At 37.5% G+C, this 21,605-nt stretch overlaps 8 protein-coding genes across 11 annotated transcripts; 4 read left to right on the top strand and 4 right to left on the bottom strand.

Moving 5' to 3' along the window:
• Nucleotides 1–269: 269 nt before the first annotated feature.
• Nucleotides 270–2,608, top strand: LOC100632370 (xylose isomerase-like). Its single transcript, XM_003387031.3, has 14 exons — nt 270–587; nt 635–711; nt 760–832; nt 878–1,019; nt 1,061–1,308; nt 1,353–1,448; nt 1,499–1,582; nt 1,662–1,717; nt 1,762–1,832; nt 1,883–1,988; nt 2,031–2,133; nt 2,181–2,260; nt 2,306–2,380; nt 2,429–2,608. The coding sequence occupies exons 1-14, from the start codon at nt 467–469 to the stop codon at nt 2,516–2,518; spliced, it is 1,422 nt and encodes a 473-aa protein (XP_003387079.2). The 5' UTR covers nt 270–466; the 3' UTR covers nt 2,519–2,608.
• Nucleotides 2,573–3,737, bottom strand: LOC100632496 (uncharacterized). The gene is made up of 5 exons (XM_003387032.3): nt 3,601–3,737; nt 3,456–3,548; nt 3,353–3,409; nt 3,209–3,297; nt 2,573–3,152 (listed from the first exon to the last, which is right to left on the bottom strand). Exons 1-5 carry the CDS (start codon nt 3,728–3,730, stop codon nt 2,712–2,714), a joined length of 810 nt encoding a protein of 269 aa, XP_003387080.2. The 5' UTR covers nt 3,731–3,737; the 3' UTR covers nt 2,573–2,711.
• A 30-nt stretch (nt 3,738–3,767) lies between these two features.
• On the top strand, nt 3,768–5,032 carry LOC100631490 (8-oxo-dGDP phosphatase NUDT18-like). The gene is made up of 6 exons (XM_011406017.2): nt 3,768–3,866; nt 3,912–4,060; nt 4,117–4,225; nt 4,275–4,512; nt 4,568–4,676; nt 4,727–5,032. The coding sequence occupies exons 1-6, from the start codon at nt 3,788–3,790 to the stop codon at nt 4,952–4,954; spliced, it is 912 nt and encodes a 303-aa protein (XP_011404319.2). The 5' UTR covers nt 3,768–3,787; the 3' UTR covers nt 4,955–5,032.
• LOC100632246 (cyclic AMP-responsive element-binding protein 3-like protein 2) lies at nt 4,910–6,639 on the bottom strand. Its single transcript, XM_003387030.2, has 8 exons — nt 6,174–6,639; nt 6,010–6,128; nt 5,855–5,956; nt 5,766–5,813; nt 5,658–5,716; nt 5,415–5,577; nt 5,245–5,338; nt 4,910–5,195 (listed from the first exon to the last, which is right to left on the bottom strand). Exons 1-8 carry the CDS (start codon nt 6,547–6,549, stop codon nt 5,023–5,025), a joined length of 1,134 nt encoding a protein of 377 aa, XP_003387078.1. The 5' UTR covers nt 6,550–6,639; the 3' UTR covers nt 4,910–5,022.
• A 23-nt stretch (nt 6,640–6,662) lies between these two features.
• On the top strand, nt 6,663–8,909 carry LOC100642144 (protein-serine O-palmitoleoyltransferase porcupine-like). 2 transcript variants are annotated; one of them, XM_003387023.3, is made up of 10 exons: nt 6,666–7,032; nt 7,084–7,127; nt 7,183–7,394; nt 7,446–7,555; nt 7,598–7,830; nt 8,001–8,080; nt 8,324–8,387; nt 8,440–8,525; nt 8,586–8,702; nt 8,750–8,909. In XM_003387023.3, exons 1-10 carry the CDS (start codon nt 6,695–6,697, stop codon nt 8,846–8,848), a joined length of 1,383 nt encoding a protein of 460 aa, XP_003387071.1. In that variant the 5' UTR covers nt 6,666–6,694; the 3' UTR covers nt 8,849–8,909. The 2 variants fall into 2 exon arrangements, with proteins under 2 accessions (XP_019852943.1, XP_003387071.1); XM_019997384.1 differs by lacking the exon at nt 8,750–8,909 and having other exon boundaries at nt 6,663–7,032; nt 8,564–8,696.
• Nucleotides 8,880–10,850, bottom strand: LOC100632120 (TBC1 domain family member 13-like). Its single transcript, XM_003387029.3, has 15 exons — nt 10,794–10,850; nt 10,665–10,738; nt 10,572–10,612; nt 10,463–10,524; nt 10,331–10,409; nt 10,133–10,283; nt 9,907–10,070; nt 9,804–9,863; nt 9,687–9,753; nt 9,539–9,637; nt 9,425–9,489; nt 9,304–9,382; nt 9,174–9,255; nt 9,066–9,123; nt 8,880–9,022 (listed from the first exon to the last, which is right to left on the bottom strand). Exons 1-15 carry the CDS (start codon nt 10,808–10,810, stop codon nt 8,942–8,944), a joined length of 1,179 nt encoding a protein of 392 aa, XP_003387077.1. The 5' UTR covers nt 10,811–10,850; the 3' UTR covers nt 8,880–8,941.
• A 57-nt stretch (nt 10,851–10,907) lies between these two features.
• Nucleotides 10,908–18,664, top strand: LOC100642017 (patatin-like phospholipase domain-containing protein 7). Of its 3 annotated transcripts, XM_019997361.1 has the most exons (38): nt 10,908–11,194; nt 11,242–11,333; nt 11,380–11,414; nt 11,502–11,589; nt 11,649–11,698; nt 11,740–11,839; nt 11,891–12,032; nt 12,077–12,137; nt 12,196–12,262; nt 12,312–12,392; nt 12,479–12,594; nt 12,640–12,705; nt 12,820–12,985; nt 13,056–13,211; nt 13,271–13,348; nt 13,395–13,615; nt 13,663–13,794; nt 14,667–14,790; nt 14,837–14,886; nt 14,935–14,998; nt 15,049–15,136; nt 15,188–15,310; nt 15,366–15,429; nt 15,532–15,646; nt 16,314–16,376; nt 16,432–16,566; nt 16,619–16,663; nt 16,715–16,746; nt 16,810–16,931; nt 17,028–17,204; nt 17,251–17,303; nt 17,347–17,533; nt 17,591–17,739; nt 17,801–17,913; nt 17,962–18,001; nt 18,077–18,205; nt 18,248–18,356; nt 18,402–18,664. In XM_019997361.1, exons 1-38 carry the CDS (start codon nt 10,924–10,926, stop codon nt 18,587–18,589), a joined length of 4,092 nt encoding a protein of 1,363 aa, XP_019852920.1. In that variant the 5' UTR covers nt 10,908–10,923; the 3' UTR covers nt 18,590–18,664. The 3 variants fall into 3 exon arrangements, with proteins under 3 accessions (XP_019852920.1, XP_019852919.1, XP_019852918.1); XM_019997360.1 differs by having other exon boundaries at nt 15,049–15,310; nt 18,251–18,356; XM_019997359.1 differs by having other exon boundaries at nt 15,049–15,310.
• LOC100631995 (ubiquitin carboxyl-terminal hydrolase isozyme L5-like) lies at nt 18,559–21,555 on the bottom strand. The gene is made up of 10 exons (XM_003387028.3): nt 21,446–21,555; nt 21,327–21,390; nt 21,174–21,279; nt 20,901–21,026; nt 20,776–20,837; nt 20,534–20,728; nt 19,142–19,256; nt 18,937–19,098; nt 18,793–18,891; nt 18,559–18,743 (listed from the first exon to the last, which is right to left on the bottom strand). The coding sequence occupies exons 1-10, from the start codon at nt 21,513–21,515 to the stop codon at nt 18,687–18,689; spliced, it is 1,056 nt and encodes a 351-aa protein (XP_003387076.1). The 5' UTR covers nt 21,516–21,555; the 3' UTR covers nt 18,559–18,686.
• Between the last annotated feature and the right edge of the window lie 50 nt (nt 21,556–21,605).

Genomic DNA, 21,605 nt, shown 5'->3' with positions numbered 1-21,605 from the left:
GGGTCACAGGTAGTAATGGTAGGAGGTAGTTACCATAATGGTATATGGTATTAAGTATTAAGAAACATTATTATGGTCATATACGGTGTTATATTTAGGATATCTCAGGTGGTAAGTTAATGTAGGCGATGGTAATGGTATATATGGTGGTAGCAATGTGCTCAGTAAAGCAAATGTAGGCATATTTACATTGTAAAAATAAGGTATTATGTGTTATGCTATGAATGTACTTGTATAACAAGGTAACACATCAAAGCAATAATGATATTCATGAACAAATGGTGGTCATCAGGATAGAAATTTCTATAAAGTTTTATCCTCTCCTCTTCAATTATTGTCCACTTAGCCGGATACAATATGGAATAGATGTGAAGAGCACTGCATTCAGTGGTTGGTTAGACTATATCCCAAATCCATAATATCCTGAGGTATACGGAAACCACATGGAGGTGTGGCTGGTAGTTGCATGCTTGCTGCACTGTTTAAGGGGTGGATATATTGTACGATGTCTTCTTTTGCTCCTTCTACAAAGAGAAGCAGGACTGAAAATGGCATGGAGTGGAAAGATTCAGATGAATTTTTTCCAGGTCAGATTATACTGAATTAATTGGCGGGTTGTAATGTGTAACTCTAGGTATACCCGTGATACCATACTCTCCTGATGCTAGCCCTGATAATGTTCTTTGCTTTCGTCATTACAATCCAACTCAAGTACTACCAGATGCTATTATTAAAACTGTACTCTAAAGTCTTCATTAGGTTGTTATGGGAAGGTCTATGGCCGACTGGTTGCGTTTCTCAGCTTGCTTTTGGCACAGCTTTAGGGGAACCGGTACATAAATGCTTATTACTAAAATATTTAATTATTAATTAATAGGGGCAGACCCATTCGGGTTTCCCACTATCAATAGACCGTGGGATGATGGAACTGATACTATTGAAAATGCCAAGAGAAGATTGAGAGCTGGTTTTGAGTTCTTTACTAAAATGGGTTTGAAGTATTGGACATTCCATGACAGGTATATAACACTTTGTTGTAATTAATGTTCATAATTGGTAGGGATATTGCTCCAATGGGGGACACTCTTGAACAAACTAATAAGAACCTTGATGAGATGACCGACTTAGCCCTTGAGCTGCAGAATAAAACTGGAGTTAAACTTTTATGGGCAACGTGTAACCTCTTTGCTCACCCAATGTACTCCAATGGAGCGAGCACCAGTCCTGACGCACACGTATTTGCAATGGCAGGAGCTCAAGTGAAGAAAGGATTAGAAGTAGCCAAGAAACTAGGAGCCGAGGGATTTGGTGAGTTAATATTTTATTATAATAATTGTGAATATTATAATTAGTATTTTGGGGTGGGCGTGAGGGGTATCAGACCTTACTTAATACTGATGTCAGGAGGGAGCTGGATCACATGGGAGCATTTTTCAAAATGGTTGTCGGTAAGGTATTGATATTATTATTATTATTATTATTACTTATTCACTGACAGCTTACAAGAAGAAGATAGGATTCACTGGCCAATTGCTTATTGAGCCAAAACCAAAAGAGCCAACTAAACATCAATATGACTACGGTATGGTCCTCGATACATGCACCACTGGTGTTAGAGTCACCCTGATAAAGAGATTTACATGTATATCTGTCCTTTACAGATGCACAAACTGTCATCTCTTTCTTAAAGACGTATGGCCTTGATACAGATTTCAAGGTATTGAGTATACGAAGTCATTATTATTGATTATTATTTATTAGTTAAACATTGAGCCCAATCATACTACACTAGCAGGACATGGTCATGAACACGATGTAGTGGTAGCTTCAAAGTAAAAAAGAATAAAATGAAATGAAATGAATAATAATGTATCCCATACAGGTTTGGTATGCTTGGCTCCATTGACTCCAATACAGGATCGCCTGATCTGGGATGGGACACTGATCAGTTCCCAATGGAAATTAAGAACACTACTTTAATAATGAAGGTATTGGAATTAGTAACAATTTTTAATAATCTTCTTGTTTAGGCTATTATTGAGCAGGGCGGACTGGCCCCAGGGGGTCTTAATTTTGATTGTAAAGTTCGTAGAGAATCGATTGATCTTCAAGATCTATTTATAGCTCATATTGGTTAGTAAACTGTTATTAATTAATTAATGTTATTTATTAATTGTTAGGTGCTATGGATAGTTTTGCTCGTGGTTTGATGTGTGCTGTGGAGTTGTTTAATCAAGGTGTGATGGAGAAATGTGTCAAGGTATAACTAATGATCATCATCTATTATTAATGTCTGGATATGCAGGATCGATATTCCAGTTATGATAGTGGAATAGGATCAAGTATTGAAAATGGTAAAGCAAGTCTTGAGCAGTTGGAGGTAAATGCTATTATTATTACAAATAGTTAATGACATGATAAACTACAGGAATACATCAAAGCCAATGGATTCCCTACACCAACTTCTGGACAGCAGGAGATGTATGAGGTGTTGTTTAACAACGCCTTGAAATATTGACCTGCTGGTACTACTAAAACTGACTGTTAGCCATTTTGCTGCTTTTGTTGATTATTAATAGTTTCCTTTGATAACTAAAATGAACTACTCTACAACTGCAATGTTCAGTCAATAGCAATAACACTGAGAGTGTGTGTGTGTGTCACAATAATAATAATATTAACTGAAAGTTAAAAACATCACATGTACTGTCCTAAAGGACAGCCATTGCCATTTTAGCTCCACCCACTTTACCAACCAGCCCTCCTCCTCCTCCTGCTCCCTCGGGTACTCGTGATTTTGTGGTCTTAGTGAAAGCAGCAGTCTTCTTGCTGGTACTTACATTGTAGCACTTCCAAATGAAGACAATGGTTCCAAACCCAATCAATAGGAACAGGTAAATGTACAGGAGGATCACATATACAATGACATTCCGACACACCTTCTTGCTGCTCAAGTCACTGCTCATGTCATGAAACAATACAGTACCAATAACCAACCAGCCTCCATAGAGCAGCATTAACACAGCAACAGGGATGATTGTTATACCAGCTGCTATCTTAACGGCCTTTGGTAGCTCACAGAAGCACCCACAGCAGACACAGCAACTCATAATGACGGCAATTACCAGGAGCAGGACAATGACACCAGTGTACTGATCGTAGGAGAGGAGCTCAGTATAGGTACAGGTGATACTTGATCATGACTTACTTTCAAGTAATTGTCATAAGATATTTTTAAACTAGTATCCTCACTGCAAAAACCATCGGGTTGACCTTTCTCTGGCTCAGCAGCAGAAGCTAAAAGAAACAAACGAACATGAAAAGTAAAGAACATGTCAACAGTAACACTAACATAGTCCAGCCCCAGCTAAATAGAGTATCAGTGTGGCTACTGTTATGATAATAGCACCTAAAATGAACTTCATTAATAATAAGTAGGAGGAGGAGTTAATTACTGTAACAAACAGCAGAGCCGAGAGGAGAGAAACGACAATAAGAACAACATTTAGCACAACCAGCCTCCACCTTACCACCTACACTGTCTGTCTCTACAGAATAAAGACCAATCTAAGGGGAAGGGACAATAATAACAACACTTACGTCTCCTTCTACCTGGCATCTTGTTTTCTAAAGGAAATGCCAAAGGGCCAGTGTGTGGGTGGTGGGACGAGCAATCATCATTAACCACACCTACCAGCTGAGTCTGCACTCTGCAGTCAGCAAAAGACATACTAAATCACCTGATCCACAGATAGACCCGAGAGACCTGTAGGCTATAGGAATAGGAATGGATGAAATAAAGGAGATTATAGACTACAAACCTTCCCCATTGATAGTGAATGATGACCCAAGGAAAGGAGGAAAGAGTAAGAACATATCAAGTCCTCAGCCATTGCACTAACCCTCTCCAGCTGTTAGACTCGGATACAATACTTGCTACATTGTGGCTGGACTGCTGGTAGCGGATGGTAAAGTATTATTAATACAAGAAGCTAAGAGGTCCTGTAGAGGAAAGTGGTACCTGCCAGCTGGTAGAGTGGAACAGAATGAATCACTGGAGGTGAGTCAGTCATTACTAGTCATTGTGGAGGTGGACCATTCATCTTCTATTGATAGGAGGCAGTTAGGAGGGAAGTCAAGGAAGAGTCTGGCTATGACTTTGAACCAGTTTCAATTATTGGAATTGAAACAAATTCCTTCCAATGGATCAGGTTTACTTTTGCCGGTTAGTATTAATGAATCAAACACACCCACTTATGGCCGGACCTACGTAGGACGTATCACAGGTGGTAAACTAAAGACTCCTCAAGAAGAAGACAAGGAGTCAATACAGGGACAATGGATACCAATAGATGGATTGGACTCCATTGATTTGAGGTCAATGGATTGCATGAATGTCATAAAACTAGCGGAGTCATGGTATACTGAGGCAGGCCTGAAGTACTCCCATTTAGCAATACCTGCATCAAATGAGATGACCACAATGAGAGCTGTTGTATTACACAGAAACAAGTAAGTGCAGTACAATCATGTTCATGAAATCCTGTATACCATTAATTATGTATAGTGGAGAAGTTAATGTGTTGCTAAGAGATGTTGCTACTGGTAGCACTAAACTACCTTCCAGCCCCTTGAGCTCTCCTTCAGTGAGACATGACATTGAAAGATTAATGAAGGTAAGCAGAGACAAGAGGACACATATTAGTAACACTCTCTCTCGCTATAGTCCACTGGTTGTACTGGCCCGTATGTAACAGCTGGTGTTTATTCAATTGAACATTTAGTGTCGAGTGGGGACGGAATTGGATTCACTTTATTAATAGAGGCACAGGAACCTGGGCTTAGAAGTGGGTGTGGCTTTCATTGGGAGACAATGAGGGATAAGGATCTACTGGACAAAATGAATACATTACTGACCAATAAGATATCTTTAATAAAACTGTTTGACTATTAAATTTATTATTACAACGATAAGTGTTTAAATTTTTATATAAATTATATTAGTTCTGAATTATCCAATATTTATGATGAAGTGCTGTTTGTGTTAAATAAATAATTACTGTTAGCCTTGGAAACTGTAGCACTCTTTACAGGCGGAGGCAGTTGCCGTGGCAACAAGTGTTTACAGAATAATAGAAAGCAATGGGCCCAAGAATATTGTGCTGACTCAACAGATAATAATGATCTTGAACGAACTAGTTAATAATAATTAATAATCATCAATCAGTTATTAGTAGTACTTACCAGTAGCAGCAGTGGTGCTGATATCTGAAGACAATGATACTTTAGTATAAGGCAATAGGTTAGCAAATAATATACCAAAACAAAGCACTATAACCTAACAATAATAATAATAATAATAACAATTATTATTATTATTATTATTATTATTATTGTTATTATTATTATGTTACCAGTAAACAGCTGCCAAATTGTCCTCTCAGTTCTCTTTGGTTGGTTGCCCTGGTAACAAGTGCTTGTAGCTGTACCAGTTGCTGTCTGAGGCTCTTGTTCTCAGTTTCCAGTGAACTAACCTTCTTCAACAACCTCTTGTTATCACTGCTACAAGACTTGAGCCTAAGGACAGATACACCAATAATACACAGTAGATATACTAATAGTATACAGTAGATATACTAATAGTATACTAATAATACCTTTCTTCTAACGTTTCCATGTATTTCTTTCTCTTGTTTCTGCTCTCTTGGGCAGCAACCTTTAACATTAATTAATTAATGTTTAACTCATTAATAATAATTTATTACTTTATTCCTAATCTTCCTCCTCACAGTCTTTAGAGCTTTCTCTTCAGTCTAAATTGAATAGTTAATTAATGGATTAATGGGTTCCATACTTTGGTCAGAGGTAGTGTAGTTGGTATGGGTAATCCTTCAGATGTTAAAGTTTGTTTCTCTTCTTCAGTTAAATTGACCTCATCGTGTTTACTCATGAAATACTGCAAGGAAGAAAGGGTGTGGGTCAAGAGGCATGGTCAGGGGGTGTGGTTACTTTAATTCTCTCATCAATGAGTTTAACAGGATCAATACTGAATGGAGTCTCCTCCTTATTGCTAGGACTTGCATGAGGACTCAACTTACTGCCAGGAGACGAAGACATTGTGTCGTAACCTAGGCAACCATTATTAATTAACTATTGATTAATTCATCCATTACCTCCATCAGAACTACTCTCCTCATTATCAGCCTTCATCAGTAGGTCCGCTGGTGACTCCGCCCCTTGACCTGTCCCTTCCTTCTTACAGTACGAATGGTCATGAAGTACATTAGATATAACTTCATTCCGTTCCAATTCTTCAGTAGTTTCATTCCGTTCCAATTCTTGAGTAGTTTGATTCCATTCCAATTCTTGAGTCTGAGTGTTGTCAGTTGTGGGTAGGTCCATAGAGTCCCAATGGAGAGGAAGAGGTGAGGCCAGATCATTCAAACCATAAAACAGAGTCTCATCCCCCAGCAGATAAGAAAGTAATCCATCCAACTCTTCATCATTTCCAGGCAGTAGAGTCCCACCATTCTCTGTACCAGCCTCCATTGAACAGAAACTACTCAGTATAACTAACACTGAATGATGACAAAGACTGAATGGTACACGTAGTCTGAAATGACACGTACACTGTCAGTGAGGCCACTCCCTTAATGAGGGAGTGGTTATATCTTGGCCCCTCCCACCAGCCAATATGGCTACTGCTGCTGCTCCTGCTCTTTCAGTTCCACTGAAGTGGATATGTGTTAGCTGTATCCCTGAGGTCATTCTACAGGGACTCTATACCACGTACCCTGTACTGGTCTCTTCGATGCTCATCAGGTGTATTGTTAGTCTGGTACCAGCTCGCCATAGCTATTATGATGCCATAGCTACAGTCCTTGGGTTATGGACCCTGTGGTGGTACTATGGATACAGTACAGGGTATTTCTTGATATTATTGATACTGGTGTATCTACTGGTCACTGTGGGGTCCGTCGGTAAGAGAGGTATTCTGGTGGGTGGAGTTTGTATGGTATTCATTATAATGTGGTAAGTTTGATTATTAATGAAATAATAATAGTTATTATTATTATTATTTAGTGAGTTATTAATTGTCAGTTCAGCTGAATGGCACAAAGTGAGAGGTAACCGCCTCCCATTACCTTTATAATGGGTACGTGTTGTGTTCACATTGAATAGGATCATTTCTTGTAATGTCAATGAAACTGGTATCGTTGGCCTATGATATTGATACCAACATTAACACTGCAGGGAGGGATCATAGGGGAGGAGGAGGAGGAGTTCCTTCAGTCATTAGTTATGTGTCTTATGCAGTATTTCCTGCTACAACTGTCTTTGGACCATTTGTTACATTCAATGATCACCTTCAGTATACTAATGGGACTCCACTGGTTAGTCTACGGTACTCCCGGCCCTGCTTTATTAGTTATTGTTATTTCTAGTCTTTGGGTTGGATCTTTTGTGCTGTCAGATCTTTGTCAATGTCACTGCTCACACTCTCACTCTCAATGTGTCTGTTTCCTTTCCTGTTTGAGGAACCATTTTGGAACAAGTATCCATAACTATTTAAAATTATTATTATTATCTTTATCAGGTGGTTTGCAGCATATTCTGCAGCTGCTTCTTTCAGATATAGTCATTATTTCATTTCCTTTCTGTCAGAGGCTACAGCTATTCTCTCGGGTATTGGATATAAAATAGAGCCAGCTGGAACCATCACTTGGTCAAAGTTTAGAGTAACATATCCACTGGATGTGGAGGTCCCTCGCTCACTGGGCTCTCTCGTTAACTCATGGAACATTCCTATGCATGTATTCCTTAAGAACTGTACGTTAGTTCTCATACTATTCTTACAATAACAGCTTGTGTGTGTGTGTGTGTGTGTGTGTGTGTGTGTGTGTGTGTGTGTGTGTGTGTGTGTGTGTGTGTGTGTGTGTGTGTGTGTGTGTGTGTGTGTGTGTGTGTGTGTGTGTGTGTGTGTGTGTGTGTATCTGTAGATGTATTCAAACCAGTTCTCATTCGGTTGAACTATGGAGGAGCATTCTTCTTTACATTTCTCACAAGTGCAATGTTACATGTTAGTTGTATTGTAAATATTACTATTGTATGGAAAATTAGCAAAATAACAACTTTTCTCTTTTAAATTTTGGCAAATTTGACCCAAGACCCTGTACTCCAACAGTACAGGGTCTTTTGTCTGATTTTGGAGCAACTTTTAAAAATCATAAAAAATCCAAACTTGATCGGAATCCACTCAAACTTTCTACACAACATAAATACATGTAAATTTGTATATCATATTGTATTTCCATTGTATTAGGGTCTTAATTTCCAGCTAGCAGCTGTGTTACTATCAATAGCTTTATATGCTTATACTGAAAACAGTCAGTACTAGTTCATTATATTAACTGGCTCCATTGACTTATTGAATTGTAGAGTTTAGATATAAACTAAGCAAGTTACTTGATGCATGTGTAAAGGACAGACCTTGCAGTCATAACTGTTCTCATAAACACAAATCAGTGAGTACATGTAACTGCCTATACACCTGCAGTATCAGTATCTGTCTGTATCATCATTAGAGTGTTCCGTGGGTCTTTGTCATTAATGTACTGATGACTTCACTCACAATATTTCATTTGTGTTACCTTGGGGTCATGTTTGGAGGGGATTCTGAAGAAAATGTCTCATCAATTGAAGTATATGCATTTATTATTATTATCATTATTATTGCAATCTTTTATAGGGATATTCAATGATCCATACCTTGAGACATTGGCACAATTTAGGATTCTTAAGTCATTATGTTACATTTCTAACTCTTGCCATCTCTTTCATACTTTGAACCATCTCCTTCATGATTCATCATTTCAACATTCCATTATCAATTCATTTTGTCACAAAAATTACTAAAAATTAGCCAATGATATAAAGACTGCTAGCGTTTGGATAATGAATAGAATTGTTTTATGTCTTGAGCTTTTTGCAATATTCTCTGCATGTCATCAATTGGGTAGTTCTGTTAATTAATTAATCAATTAATCAAGTCTTTAATTAATTACCTGGAGTAGCTTTATTGTCACTGAAAAATCAGCCGCAAGTATATCTGTCCTAATGCATCTAATAAACATAACCATGACAACAGTCAATGAATAATAATGAGCTCATACATTATCATGGCAGTGCAAACGTAAATTAGAAAATCAAATCTTTCACTATCTGAGAATAATGAATCCCACAATCTAATAACATCTGACAACAACAACAATAATAATGATGATGATCATGATAGTGCAGTACCTGGTAATAAGAACTCTTGAGATAGGAGCAATGTAATCCAACGAAAACCAAAGAATGCTGGATCTATCTCTTTATCAATCTGAGAATATTAAAATTAGCGATAATACTAACAACTAATTACTAGATTCTTGTGTATCTCTGTATCTCTGTCTTTTAATAAAGTCATCAATCTGTTCATGGAGCCACCTTTTAATGTCCAATAATGCATATATAATCAGTATAATGTTCTACTGACCAATCCCTGCCCTGGACCTGTCTAGCTTCTTAGTGAAATTGTCTCCAATTTCAACCATCAGGTTTGAAAAACAAAAGAATGTATCAGCTTCTGCATGTTCTGATAATACATTAAATAAATAAATAAATAAACAACAAAATAAACAAACCTTTCCACAGTGAGTCCGGATGCTGTGCAAATATGTAATAAATTGGACCAATTATTTCATTCATGCCCTAACAATTAATATTAATAAATAAACATTAATTAATTAAGTTAATTATACCTGTACGTATCCAATCCCTTTGTTCATTTTAGCATAAATAAATAAAATCCTTTCCACGACCTACAAGTAGGTATGATAATGAATTAATAGAGACTCCACCCACCTCCCAGTGCCCCTCCTCCCCTTCCTTCAATGGGCTGAACGGCTCCTCTTCATTCTTCTTTATTTTGACCTTCCTCACTCCATACCTTGAGGACTCTACTTTCTGTGACGGTAGAGAACTGTGACTGACACGCTCTTTTAAAGCCTCAATACCAAGCACTACGCCTACACAATGTATTAATGTATTAATACATTAATTAATATTATTAATACATTAATTAATATACCGGTATTAAAGGCTTTTCTTGGATACATAGTTGGCAATTGAAAGAATGATATTTCAGGATAGAGTCTTCTCGTGTCGTGGTCTATTTGTAATAAAATGTCGTTATCTTCAAAATATTTGTGCCATTGACTGTCCGGATTCGGATTAAGAGGCTAATAAATAAATTAATAAATAATTAATTAATTAACATTCATCTCACATGATCAACTGCTTCAGTTTGATCCTCTTCCTTATAAGGATTGATGATTACATCATTCATTAGTCTGTGATACGAGGACCTGTACCAGTCACATGATAGTCACATGATCATTAGTCACTCTACAGTGATTACCTCTGTCTTCTTAATTCCTCTTCCCAGTACTTTCTCTTAACTGGTAAATACCCCAACAATATCTGAATCATCATCATCATCATCATCACCATCATCATTACTATGTTACCTTCCAGCATGTAGCTCTAATTCCTTCTTTATCAGTACAACCTAAAGCAGAGACACATTGGTGCATGCCTACAACATGTTGGTACTTGCTTACCATAGAAACAAAGTCTTCTTAATTCTTCAATGTCTATTTCTTCTTTGGACAGTACCTCCTTGAAAGAAGCTACCCTGCATACAATGGTCTCATTAACTAAAGGAGGAGGAGAACCACCTCTTAACTCACTTGCTCTTGCTGGCCATTGCTTACTGCAGTATTTGCAAAAGGGTGTGGCTGGTTATTAGCCACACCCATTACAATTATTAATCAGTGGGTGTGTTTTATTACTAAACCACACCCACATTATAAAAGTGTCATGGCGTCTGAAACAGTATCTCCGCATTCTGTCTCTCCCTCTCTCTCTCCCTCAGTTTCTGTTGATCCAATGATCAATAGCAGTGTCGCTCTAATGTATAACCTTTGGATGGACTGGGGGATCAAACAGAGTCAGGAGTTATCATTACTACTGTATAACAACCAACTGGCCAGTGTCACCTCAGTGTTGATATTACTACTGAGCTGTGCCTTCGTGTACTGCTGCAACTGCTGCTGCTGCTGCTGCTATAGGAGACAGCAAGAGAGACGTCGTACGTCATTTTAAAATATATTCATGAATATTAATGACTATCCATAGAGTCTAAAGTGGTACCGTCTTCTCGCTCATCAGAGATAAGGAAACGGGATTTAGTCCGTCACTTGGGACGAAGAGTCATGAGAGTTGGAAAGGTAAGCCACACCCATTTTACAGGTACTTATACATGTACATTTTTAGACTCGTCTTCATGAATTTAGAAGAAATTCAATTGGGTACGTTTATGATATTTTATTGCCAAATTGCTGCTTTGAATATCAAACACGTTTGAACTGATTCCAACCATATCTCATTATTAATAGGTTTCGGTTCCAGCCCCTCCCCCCCAGTACGTCTGATATTCAGTTACACAGAGAACCACCTGCAGCTTACCTTGAAGCAGATCTGGAGGTACACATATATTTTGTTTGTTTATTTATTTTGTTTGTTTGTTTGTTTGTTTATCATAGCTTGAGAGTCAAATACCTCATGATGTTATGTATCTTTTAAAAAGTGTTCGGTTAGTTAATGTTAGTGTACATGTAATTCATTGTGTGTTAGGGTTTTTGGTCATTTTGAGAAACCTTTGTTCATGGAACTGTGCAAACACGTGGAGACAAAGTTTGTTCCATCTGGTGCCATTTTGTTTCGACCAGGCCAGGTACAGTACAATATGAGGGAGTACATGTACCCACGGGCTGTCCCACTGCAGGTGGATGACAGTATCTATGTAGTACAGAATGGTAAACTGCATGTGTTCTTGATTGAACAAGATGGAACTGAGTTTCCTCTTAAAGATGCTGGAACTGGGGAAAGTGTTCACAGTTTACTGAGCCTAATGGATGCCATTATTGGTCAGTCCATTAGTCCTATTATTATATTAATCTACATCCTACAGGTCAGCCACACCCCTTTAGGACTGTCTCTGCTAGAGCAGTGAGAGATACTTACGTACTTCAGTAAGAGAAAAGGGTGGGGCAGGGGGAGGGGCTAACAATATGTACTATTATTGTACAGGATAAGAGCTAATTCATTTAAAAAGTTTTTTGATGAAAATCCGGATTCACTTCTAAGAATAATACAAGTGATTTATTATCATTGTTACTATTATTAGACAATGTTACTATTATTAGATCATAATGCTGCGGTTGCAGAGGGTCACCTTCCTTGCATTGAACCAGTTTCTTGGACTAGGACAAGAACTACTGATACAAGTAATAATGAACACACATTAATGTATCTATTATTAGCAACCATCAGTGTATCCACATGTATTATTAGTAACTGTATCTATTAATAGAAAGTGTCTATACCTACTGACCTCAATATTTATAAACTGAAGCACTCCTTTCAAAGAACTGGAACTAACCAATCGCTTCAAGTTGATGATTATGAAACCAGTGATACTATTAATAGGTACAGCAATAATCATGACTATTAATAACTTGTTACTATTAATAGTTTCAGTACTCAATTGGTGGGCGGTGACAGTGACAGTGAGGGATTGACATCAGATGGAAGGAATAGGTAATACTTTAATGAATAATATACTGAACATGATCTTAACATGATCTTAACATGATCTTAACATGATCTTAACATGATCTTAACACCTACTGATACTGTATTTTATGCATGCAGTGACCCTCCCCCTCCTCCTCTTGAAGTGACTAAGTATGACTCGACTGGTGATGAATCCACTGGCAAGAAGCCAAAGGCTGTTGCTATAGATACCAGTCAAAATGCATCATTCACTCACCGACTGATACCAGCCCAGAGTCCTGAGTTCGATAATGTCATTAATCAGGTAACCCCACCTTCATCTCAGTATACTCTCTGTATATTGTAGTATATTTCAGTATATCTCTGTATACTAGGCTAGAGTTGATAGAATGGAGTTTGGTGGTTCTCAGCCAGTGAAAGCTAATCTCATTCAAAATGTTCCATTAAGATATTCTCACTTTGTGTCTCTCGAGAGCAACGATATATTACAAGCAGCAACTGCTGACCTCATCAAAATATTCCAACTCAAAGTAGCTCCTCCCAATGATTAGACACTAGTGGTCCATTGCTCTCTATTCATATACTGTAGGATAACTCACTTCTCAATGGAAGGATACAGCTAATTGAAGTGGCTTGTAACTCTGTCCTTGGATATGAAGGAGATCTTGTAATTATTATTATTATTATTATTATTATTATATTAATATATGCAGGACAGTTGTGTGTATTTCATAGTCTCTGGGCGGATTAAAGTGTTCAAGTTGCACAGTTCAAAGGAGAGTGGCTCATGCAGTCATGAAGAGTTGCTGTATTACGCTCAACCTGGAGAATTTGTTGGAGTCCTGTCAGCTCTGACTGGTGAACCTTCCTTTATATCATTGAAAGCAGCTTCATATTCTCATCTTATTGCCATCACTAAGACTAACCTTTATCAGTACATACCATGTATTAGTGTACTGTACCTCTACCTCTGTCTGTTAGGATCCTGTCAGAGCACCCGATAGCTGTCTGTGGGATAGCGTCTGATCTTGTGAGAAGATTGTCTCATTTTGTCAAACAAATGGACTTTGCTCTTGACTGGATGGACTTAGAAGCTGGGAAAGCATTGTACAGGTACATGTGGTTATATTTTAAACTGATTCAGATAAAAACCTGATTTTTTGAGAACTTTGAAGTTGCTATAAAATTGGACCAAAGTCCCTGTACCAGGATTTTAGCCAAATTTAGTCAAAATTTAAAAAGAAGAAAATTTTCAACTTTTATTACATTTTTTGATCCATATTAATGTCTTTATGCTGTGTAGCAAGTTTGAGGCAATTCCAACTTCCACTTTTCAAGTTACGGCCATTTAGAAAAATGAGCCAAAATCTGAAAAATACCCAAGGCTATAGTCCATGTTTTTTTCCAAAAAATGGCCAAAAAATCACCCCAAATTTTTATTACATTTTCTGATACATACTGATGTTTTTATGCTGTGTAGAAAATTTGAGCTGACTCTGACTTCAATTTTTCAAGTTACAGCCATTTTAAGAAAACGTCAAAAATCTAAAAAATACCCAAGGCTATAGTCCATTGTTTTTTTCCAAAAATGGCCAAAAAATCACCCCAAATTTTTATTACATTTTCTGATACATAATGATGTCCTTATGCTGTGTAGAAAGTTTGAGGTGATTCCGACTTCAATTTTTCAAGTTACGGCCATTTAAAGAAAATGCCAAAAATCTGAAAAATACCCAAGGCTATAGTCCATGGTTTTTTTCAAAAAATGGCCAAAAAATGACCCCAAATTTTTATTACATTTTCTGATACATATTGATGCCCTTATGCTGTGTAGAAAGTTTGAGGCGATTCCGACTTCAATTTTTCAAGTTACGACCATTTTAAGACATCGCTATATTGGCTAAAGTGCCTGTACTACAGTACAGGGACTTTAGCCAAATTTAAAAATGAGTGTTTTGTTCTAGTTATTAATTAGTTATTAATAGGCAGGGGGAGGAGTCTACTGTTGCTTATATCATACTGAACGGGAGGTTGCGGTCAGTGGTGAAGAATGAAGACGGAAAGAAAGAATTAGCTGATGAGTATGGGCGTGGTGAAACAGTGGGTGTGGTTAGTATCGACCAATCAAAATCACTTATTTATTTGATAGCGGTAGGTTGAAGTAATGACAAAATCACCTCGTGCCACTACAGTCCATGCTATAAGGTATGTGGGTGTGGTTTAAGGCATGGCTTATTTTAGGGCATTAAATAGAGATACAGAGTTAGCAAGTGTTCCATTGGGTTTGCTAAATACAATTAAAATGAAGAAACCTCAGGTACCTTAAGAACTATTATTAATGATGATTGTACGTGTACTATACATTAGGTGGTGTCCAGGCTGATCCAGTTACTAGGGGAGAAGATAATGGGAAGCTATAACAGAGTCCTGTCAATGCCAGCTGGACCCACTGAGAGTAAGTCAACTGTTGAACTGATTATAATGTACATCAACATGTATTCATTAGACTCTACAATGCTCAGTAAGCACTTGGTCTCTAACCTCTCGACTGTTGCTGTGGTACCAATATCAGCTGACATTCCCTTATCACACATCACCAGACACCTCACTGCTGCTGTCAACACTATTGGTATAATAACATTAATATTTATTTATTTATTTATTTCATGTATTTCATGTATTAGTTTCTGCTAAAAGGTTAACCAGTAAACTGATAGAAGAAGAACTGGGTACATCAGCACTAGAGAGGTACAGCTATCTACTGTACATGTACTGTACATTATTGGTATATTATTGTTATATTAGTACATTATTGGTATATTATTGGTATATTAATGTGTTCCCCTGCAGTGTTCATGAGTACAGACTGTGCACGTGGCTAGGGCATCAGGAAGACACTCATAAAATTGTTATTTATCAAGCAAACGGATCCTTAACCCCTTGGACTGCTAGATGCATCAGACAAGTACGTCATACACCTACACTACACTACACTACACTACACTACACTACACTACACTACACTACACTACACTACACTACACTACACTACACTACACTACACTACACTACACTACACTACACTACACTACACTACACTACACTACACTACACTACACTACACTACACTACACTACACTACACTACACTACACTACACTACACTACACTACACTACACTACACTACACTACACTACACTACACTACACTACACTACACTACACTACACTACACTACACTACACTACACTACACTACACTACACTACACTACACTACACTACACTACACTACACTACACTACACTACACTACACTACACTACACTACACTACACTACACTACACTACACTACACTACACTACACTACACTACACTACACTACACTACACTACACTACACTACACTACACTACACTACACTACACTACACTACACTACACTACACTACACTACACTACACTACACTACACTACACTACACTACACTACACTACACTACACTACACTACACTACACTACACTACACTACACTACACTACACTACACTACACTACACTACACTACACTACACTACACTACACTACACTACACTACGTGTTCATGTTCATGTATTATTGGTCTCATGATACCACAGGCTGACTGTATCTTACTGGTGGGGGTAGGGGACCAAGTACCTAACTTTAATTCAATGGGAACGGTAAGACATTATTTCTCTCAGTACTTATAAATAGAATCATTGTCCTTATAATTAGATAGTTACACAAGTTGAAAAGATATCAGCAAGAGTTCGTAAAGAGCTGGTCCTGCTTCATAAAGAAGGTGTGGCTCACCCACAGGGCACAGTCCAGTGGCTCAATGCTTTGGGTTGGCTGTCATCATATTTCCATGTACATCAGAGTAGCCATTTTGAGAACATAATAACGGTAATTCTTACTGTAGGTGAGGTGCCCTGATGAGTTCTTCACAGAAACCTCCTCAGCAGCTGTAAGTACCTGAGCCCGTACTGTACTGTATAACCATCTCTTATTGTGTTAGGATGAAAGATCACTACCCACCCCACCAGACAAGTATACCCACTAGCTAATTGACTGTACATGTACATGTACATGTACATACATTTTCTTCTATAGACATTCTGACATTGCAAGATTGGCAAGGAGGCTAACAGGGACATCAGTTGGACTGGTATTAGGAGGAGGAGGAGCTAGGGGGTTGTCTCACTGTGGGATCATCAAAGCATTTCAAGAAGCAGGTAACAATTAATGTACAGTACACTGTACACATAACGGCTTAAATATACTGAGTAATATACTGAGTAATATACTGAGATAACCTATTTTACATGTAGGTGTTCCTATTGATATGGTGGGTGGTACCAGCATTGGTGCTCTAGTTGGGGCCCTCTACTCTGAGGAATGTGACGCTGGAGAAGTTCTTAAAAGAGCAAGCACCTTCTCCAAGAGAATGGCAGCATACTGGGACAAGATACTGGACCTGACCTATCCTTCAATGTCAATGTTTACTGGTAAGATTACTGAGATATACTGGAATGTACTGGAATATACTGATAGGGCGTGCATTTAATACTATAATATACAATGTATTTCATGAGAGACACATTGAGGTAATGTAGTTGATTGTGTGTGGGCGGTTACTATTAATAGCAGGACTTATGGCTGCCGTACTATTGTGTAACTACTGATGTCACTGACTCCAAGATGAGGGTCCACACTGCTGGCTGCTTGTGGAGGTACGTGAGAGCTAGCATGTCACTGTCTGGGTACCTCCCTCCTCTTTGTGACCCTGTGGATGGACACCTCCTCCTTGACGGAGGATATGTCAACAACCTACCTGGTAATGAGCTCTCATGCAGCAATGATCCACTTGTGTATTTATTGTTATTATCGTTAGCTGATCTGATGTCGTCTCAAGGAGCTGAACACATCATTGCCATTGACGTTGGATCGGAAGATAATAACGCCCTATTGAATTATGGGGACTCTATCTCTGGCTGGAGAATTATTTGTAATAAATTGAATCCTTTTTCAAAAACAATGAGGGTACGTCCATATATGGTAGTTTATATATTTTACATGTGACTCCTGGGTTCTGATTGGTCAGATTCCTAACTTGACAGAGATACAGTCAAGATTGGCGTATGTATCTTGTGTTCGACAATTGGAAACTGTCAAGAATGATTCTTCTTGTGAATACATACGACCACCTATTGACAAGTAAATTAATAATCATCATCATTAATTAATTAATTATAATAATTCCAGTATTGCTACAATGCAGTTTGGAAGTTTTGATGAAATTGCAGTGAGTTCATGTGTAACATTACATGATCTATTTTTAGCACATACTTGATGTAATTACTTGTGTGTCTATTTTTAGCACATTGGTTATAAGCACTGCAAGTCAGTCCTCAGTAGTTGGACTAAAAGCCACACCCTCTCACACTTATTAACTGAGACTCTCGCTAAGGATTTTAGACAAAAACGAAACCTAATGGAACCATCAGATGTAAGCACCGCCCACTCAATTAGTTTATCATTATTATTTCAGAAGTCGTTAAGTCGTAAGGTTCCATCAATTCATAACCTGGCAGCTCTAGCAGCTGAAATACCTCAACTGAAGAACAAGGAGACGGTGATGCAAGATGAAGACATTGATGGTACTGTATGATAATGTATAATGGTGTCATTATCATAATGAATAGGTTATTGGTCTAATCCTGAGGTAGTCCCTGTGAGTACTGAGGAACCGGACGAGGAGGAGGAGGACAGCTATGAAGAACAGTCACTGAAGAAAGGCACTGATACTAAAAATAACAGACAGCAACTTGTTACTAATAATAGTAACAGAAGTATGGCATATTCTGACTCTGAGATCCATAATATAAATTAACAATCAGTATACTATTGGTATTCCTCAGTATACTATAATAATCAGTGTTATTATTAGTAAATCTTCGGTATACTATCAGTATTATTATTAGTGTCCGTTACTTCACTTCCTTTGCCTTGTCAGCAGTAGTTTGAGATTTTTTTCTCTTTTTTGCCTAAAACAACAAATTATCATCAAACCACACCCACTGCCCCGCCCCTCACCTCTTCACAAAGTGACACTAATCGTCCTTTCTTAGCCAGAGTCTTCAATAGCTCCATTATTAACGGGAGGTAGTTGTGACGCCTACGAATATTCTCCAACTAAAAGAACAGTCAAATAAATCAATAAATGAATGATCACGTTACTCTATAAGTCTCCATTTTGTCATTTTCAATTCGTATTAATTCATTGAGTCTAATCACTTCTCCCTCGGCCTCTTCAATGATCACTTGAAGTTGCTCTGGGTCATCAGGTAAACCTGAATTATCTTCCATCGACTCACCACCTCCGGAAAGAACACTTTGGATCTATCAAGGAACAATAAATTAAGACTCCGTCATTATTATTAACCTTTTTAGCAGCCAATTCTTTCCTAGTGTCCAACTTTACTATTTCTTTTTTATAAACTGCTCTCTTGTCACTTACAAGTGCTAACAAGTTGAAATGAATCTCGCCAGCACTGTAACTAAAATATAACAAAATAACTTCAAAAACATTTACAGAAATTTGGCAAAAATCCTATCAAGCTGGGGCTTTAGCTCAATCTGGAGAAACTTTAAAATATATAAAGAGTCCACACTTGTAAAAAGGTCAACACTTTTTTGCACAACATAAGTACACATATATGTATCAAAAAATTTAGAGTGATTTCAAAGCCATTTTTAGTGAAAAACCCAAGGCTATATATATATATAGCCTTGGGTATTTTTCAGATTTTTGATGTTTTCTTAAAATGGCCGTAACTTGAAAAATTGAAGTCGGAATGGCCTCAAACTTTCTACACAGCATAAGGGCATCAATATGTATCAGAAAATGTAATAAAAATTTGGGGTGATTTTTTGGCCATTTTTTGGAAAAAACCATGGACTATAGCCTTGGGTATTTTTCAGATTTTTGACGTTTTCTTAAAATGGCCGTAACTTAAAAAATTGAAGTCAGATTCGCCTCAAACTTTCTACACAGCATAAGGGCATCAATATGTATCAGAAAATGTAATAAAAATTTGGGGTGATTTTTTGGCCATTTTTTGGAAAAAACCATGGACTGTAGCCTTGGATATTTTTCAGATTTTTGACGTTTTCTTAAAATGGCTGTAACTTGAAAAATTGAAGTCGGAATCAGCTCAAACTTTCTACACAGCATAAGGGCATCAATATGTATCAGAAAATGTAATAAAAATTTGGGGTCATTTTTTGGCCATTTTTTGGAAAAAACCATGGACTATAGCCTTGGGTATTTTTCAGATTTTTGATGTTTTCTTAAAATGGCCGTAACTTGAAAAATTGAAGTCGGAATTACCTCAAACTTTCTACACAGCATAAGTACATCAATATGTATCAGAAAATGTAATAAAAATTGGAGGTTATTTTTTGGCCATTTTTTGGAAAAAACCATGGACTATAGCCTTGGGTATTTTTCAGATTTTTGATGTTTTCTTAAAATGGCCGTAACTTGAAAAATTGAAGTCGGAATGGCCTCAAACTTTCTACACAGCATAAGGGCATCAATATGTATCAGAAAATGTAATAAAAATTGGAGGTGATTTTTTGGACATTTTTTGGAAAAAACCATGGACTGTAGCCTTGGGTATTTTTCAGATTTTTCACGTTTTCTTAAAATGGCTGTAACTTGAAAAATTGAAGTCGGAATCACCTCAGACTTTCTACACAGCATAAGGGTATCAATATGTATCAGAAAATGTAATAAAACAAGACACAAGTACAAGTTCATGTACCTACTTACCTTTGCATTCTTTTCTCCAGTATTGGTCTCACTGTATTTAGCCAGTCGGTACTGTCAGTTGCTCCATGATCAATGGGGCCTGTCTTTAATCCGTCCAGTTCATAAAGTCGGCCATTAATTGGAACAAAAGCAACAAAATGAAACACATCTTCACCTCCTTTAGATAATGAGTCGTCAAACTCAAACATTTGCTGTCTATCAAACAAATATACTGACATACACTAAAATATACTGACATATACCTTGCAAAACTATTATGTACTTTCCTTATTTGGTCGCTATTAGTTAGACTAAGCCCACGATCCTGAAATTAATAAAAGTTGCTGGTAAAATCATCACTTCAATAACATTCAATGGTTGCCCTTACTGTTGGTGAGAATGAAGCAGCAAATTCTTTGAAATCAGTTAGCACTGATCCTAACTCAACGTCGGAATGAGTCACATTCAGTAATACACTGAGCACTGCTTGAGTAGCACAAGCATTCTTGATCTCCTGTAAAACAATAACAATAGCTACAGTCTCTATACATAAGGATACATAGTCTCCAGCTAAGGGCCAGGGGACGAGACTAAAGGATATACTACTCTAACGACTGCTGTCCATTAAATGGAGGCGTGTACATTAACTGATCAGTATCACCTGTCTAGCAAAGAAGATGTCTCTGATTCGACTGTCTTCAACAATACTCCCCTGAACATTGTCATCTGGACGCCACTTGTACAGGAATATCAACCCATGGACTGGTCTTAATAATTAATAAAAACAGGAACCATAAACTGCTACAATACATACTTGAGGTTCAATAGAATGTCATTGTCAAGGCTCCAAACTTCTTCAACCTGTACACCACTTACTCCTTTTGATACATCATAATTAATAATAAATACTATTAACATATTCTGTATCATTACCAAATCCTCTAATTAATTCAGTGAAGACTCCTGGATCACTCTCAATCAGACACCACTCACCAGCCGCCATATTGAACACAAGACCACACCCAATTTAATAACCCCACCTCCCCAGTCCCCACACTGGTGTATTGATAATTCAAAAAACTTTTTAAAAAGC

This window comes from Amphimedon queenslandica, unplaced genomic scaffold (assembly GCF_000090795.2).
Source record: "Amphimedon queenslandica unplaced genomic scaffold, v1.1 AMPQUscaffold_13374, whole genome shotgun sequence".
Classification (NCBI taxonomy): Eukaryota; Metazoa; Porifera; class Demospongiae; order Haplosclerida; family Niphatidae; genus Amphimedon; species Amphimedon queenslandica.
Note: the sequence above shows the minus strand (reverse complement) of the source record. Positions and strands in the feature narration are given on the sequence as shown.

Excerpts from the sequence above, each read along its gene's own strand:
- LOC100632370 (XM_003387031.3), top strand. The coding sequence starts at position 467 with ATGCTTGCTGCACTGTTTAAGGGGTGGATATATTGTACGATGTCTTCT. Across the intron at positions 1,020-1,060 it reads TATTGGACATTCCATGACAG|GGATATTGCTCCAATGGGGG; the intron begins GTATATAACACT and ends CATAATTGGTAG. Across the intron at positions 2,261-2,305 it reads TGATGGAGAAATGTGTCAAG|GATCGATATTCCAGTTATGA; the intron begins GTATAACTAATG and ends CTGGATATGCAG.
- LOC100632496 (XM_003387032.3), bottom strand. The coding sequence starts at position 3,730 with ATGTCTTTTGCTGACTGCAGAGTGCAGACTCAGCTGGTAGGTGTGGTT. Across the intron at positions 3,410-3,455 it reads CGGCTCTGCTGTTTGTTACA|GTGCTATTATCATAACAGTA; the intron begins GTAATTAACTCC and ends AGTTCATTTTAG. Across the intron at positions 3,153-3,208 it reads CTTATGACAATTACTTGAAA|TACACTGGTGTCATTGTCCT; the intron begins GTAAGTCATGAT and ends TCCTACGATCAG.
- LOC100631490 (XM_011406017.2), top strand. The coding sequence starts at position 3,788 with ATGGATGAAATAAAGGAGATTATAGACTACAAACCTTCCCCATTGATA. Across the intron at positions 3,867-3,911 it reads CCCAAGGAAAGGAGGAAAGA|CTGTTAGACTCGGATACAAT; the intron begins GTAAGAACATAT and ends AACCCTCTCCAG. Across the intron at positions 4,513-4,567 it reads GTTGTATTACACAGAAACAA|TGGAGAAGTTAATGTGTTGC; the intron begins GTAAGTGCAGTA and ends AATTATGTATAG.
- LOC100632246 (XM_003387030.2), bottom strand. The coding sequence starts at position 6,549 with ATGGAGGCTGGTACAGAGAATGGTGGGACTCTACTGCCTGGAAATGAT. Across the intron at positions 5,814-5,854 it reads CTACACTACCTCTGACCAAA|ACTGAAGAGAAAGCTCTAAA; the intron begins GTATGGAACCCA and ends TATTCAATTTAG. Across the intron at positions 5,196-5,244 it reads CAGCACCACTGCTGCTACTG|TTCGTTCAAGATCATTATTA; the intron begins GTAAGTACTACT and ends ATTATTAACTAG.
- LOC100642144 (XM_003387023.3), top strand. The coding sequence starts at position 6,695 with ATGGCTACTGCTGCTGCTCCTGCTCTTTCAGTTCCACTGAAGTGGATA. Across the intron at positions 7,556-7,597 it reads GAGGAACCATTTTGGAACAA|GTGGTTTGCAGCATATTCTG; the intron begins GTATCCATAACT and ends TATCTTTATCAG. Across the intron at positions 8,081-8,323 it reads TCACAAGTGCAATGTTACAT|GGTCTTAATTTCCAGCTAGC; the intron begins GTTAGTTGTATT and ends CCATTGTATTAG.
- LOC100632120 (XM_003387029.3), bottom strand. Across the intron at positions 9,490-9,538 it reads CAGGTCCAGGGCAGGGATTG|GTGGCTCCATGAACAGATTG; the intron begins GTCAGTAGAACA and ends GGACATTAAAAG. Across the intron at positions 9,124-9,173 it reads GTTTGCACTGCCATGATAAT|ATGCATTAGGACAGATATAC; the intron begins GTATGAGCTCAT and ends TATGTTTATTAG.
- LOC100642017 (XM_019997359.1), top strand. The coding sequence starts at position 10,924 with ATGGCGTCTGAAACAGTATCTCCGCATTCTGTCTCTCCCTCTCTCTCT. Across the intron at positions 12,263-12,311 it reads CACTTCTAAGAATAATACAA|ATCATAATGCTGCGGTTGCA; the intron begins GTGATTTATTAT and ends TACTATTATTAG. Across the intron at positions 18,357-18,401 it reads GCAAGATGAAGACATTGATG|GTTATTGGTCTAATCCTGAG; the intron begins GTACTGTATGAT and ends CATAATGAATAG.
- LOC100631995 (XM_003387028.3), bottom strand. The coding sequence starts at position 21,515 with ATGGCGGCTGGTGAGTGGTGTCTGATTGAGAGTGATCCAGGAGTCTTC. Across the intron at positions 19,099-19,141 it reads AAGAATTGGCTGCTAAAAAG|ATCCAAAGTGTTCTTTCCGG; the intron begins GTTAATAATAAT and ends GTTCCTTGATAG. Across the intron at positions 18,744-18,792 it reads TAGTGTCACTTTGTGAAGAG|GCAAAAAAGAGAAAAAAATC; the intron begins GTGAGGGGCGGG and ends TTGTTGTTTTAG.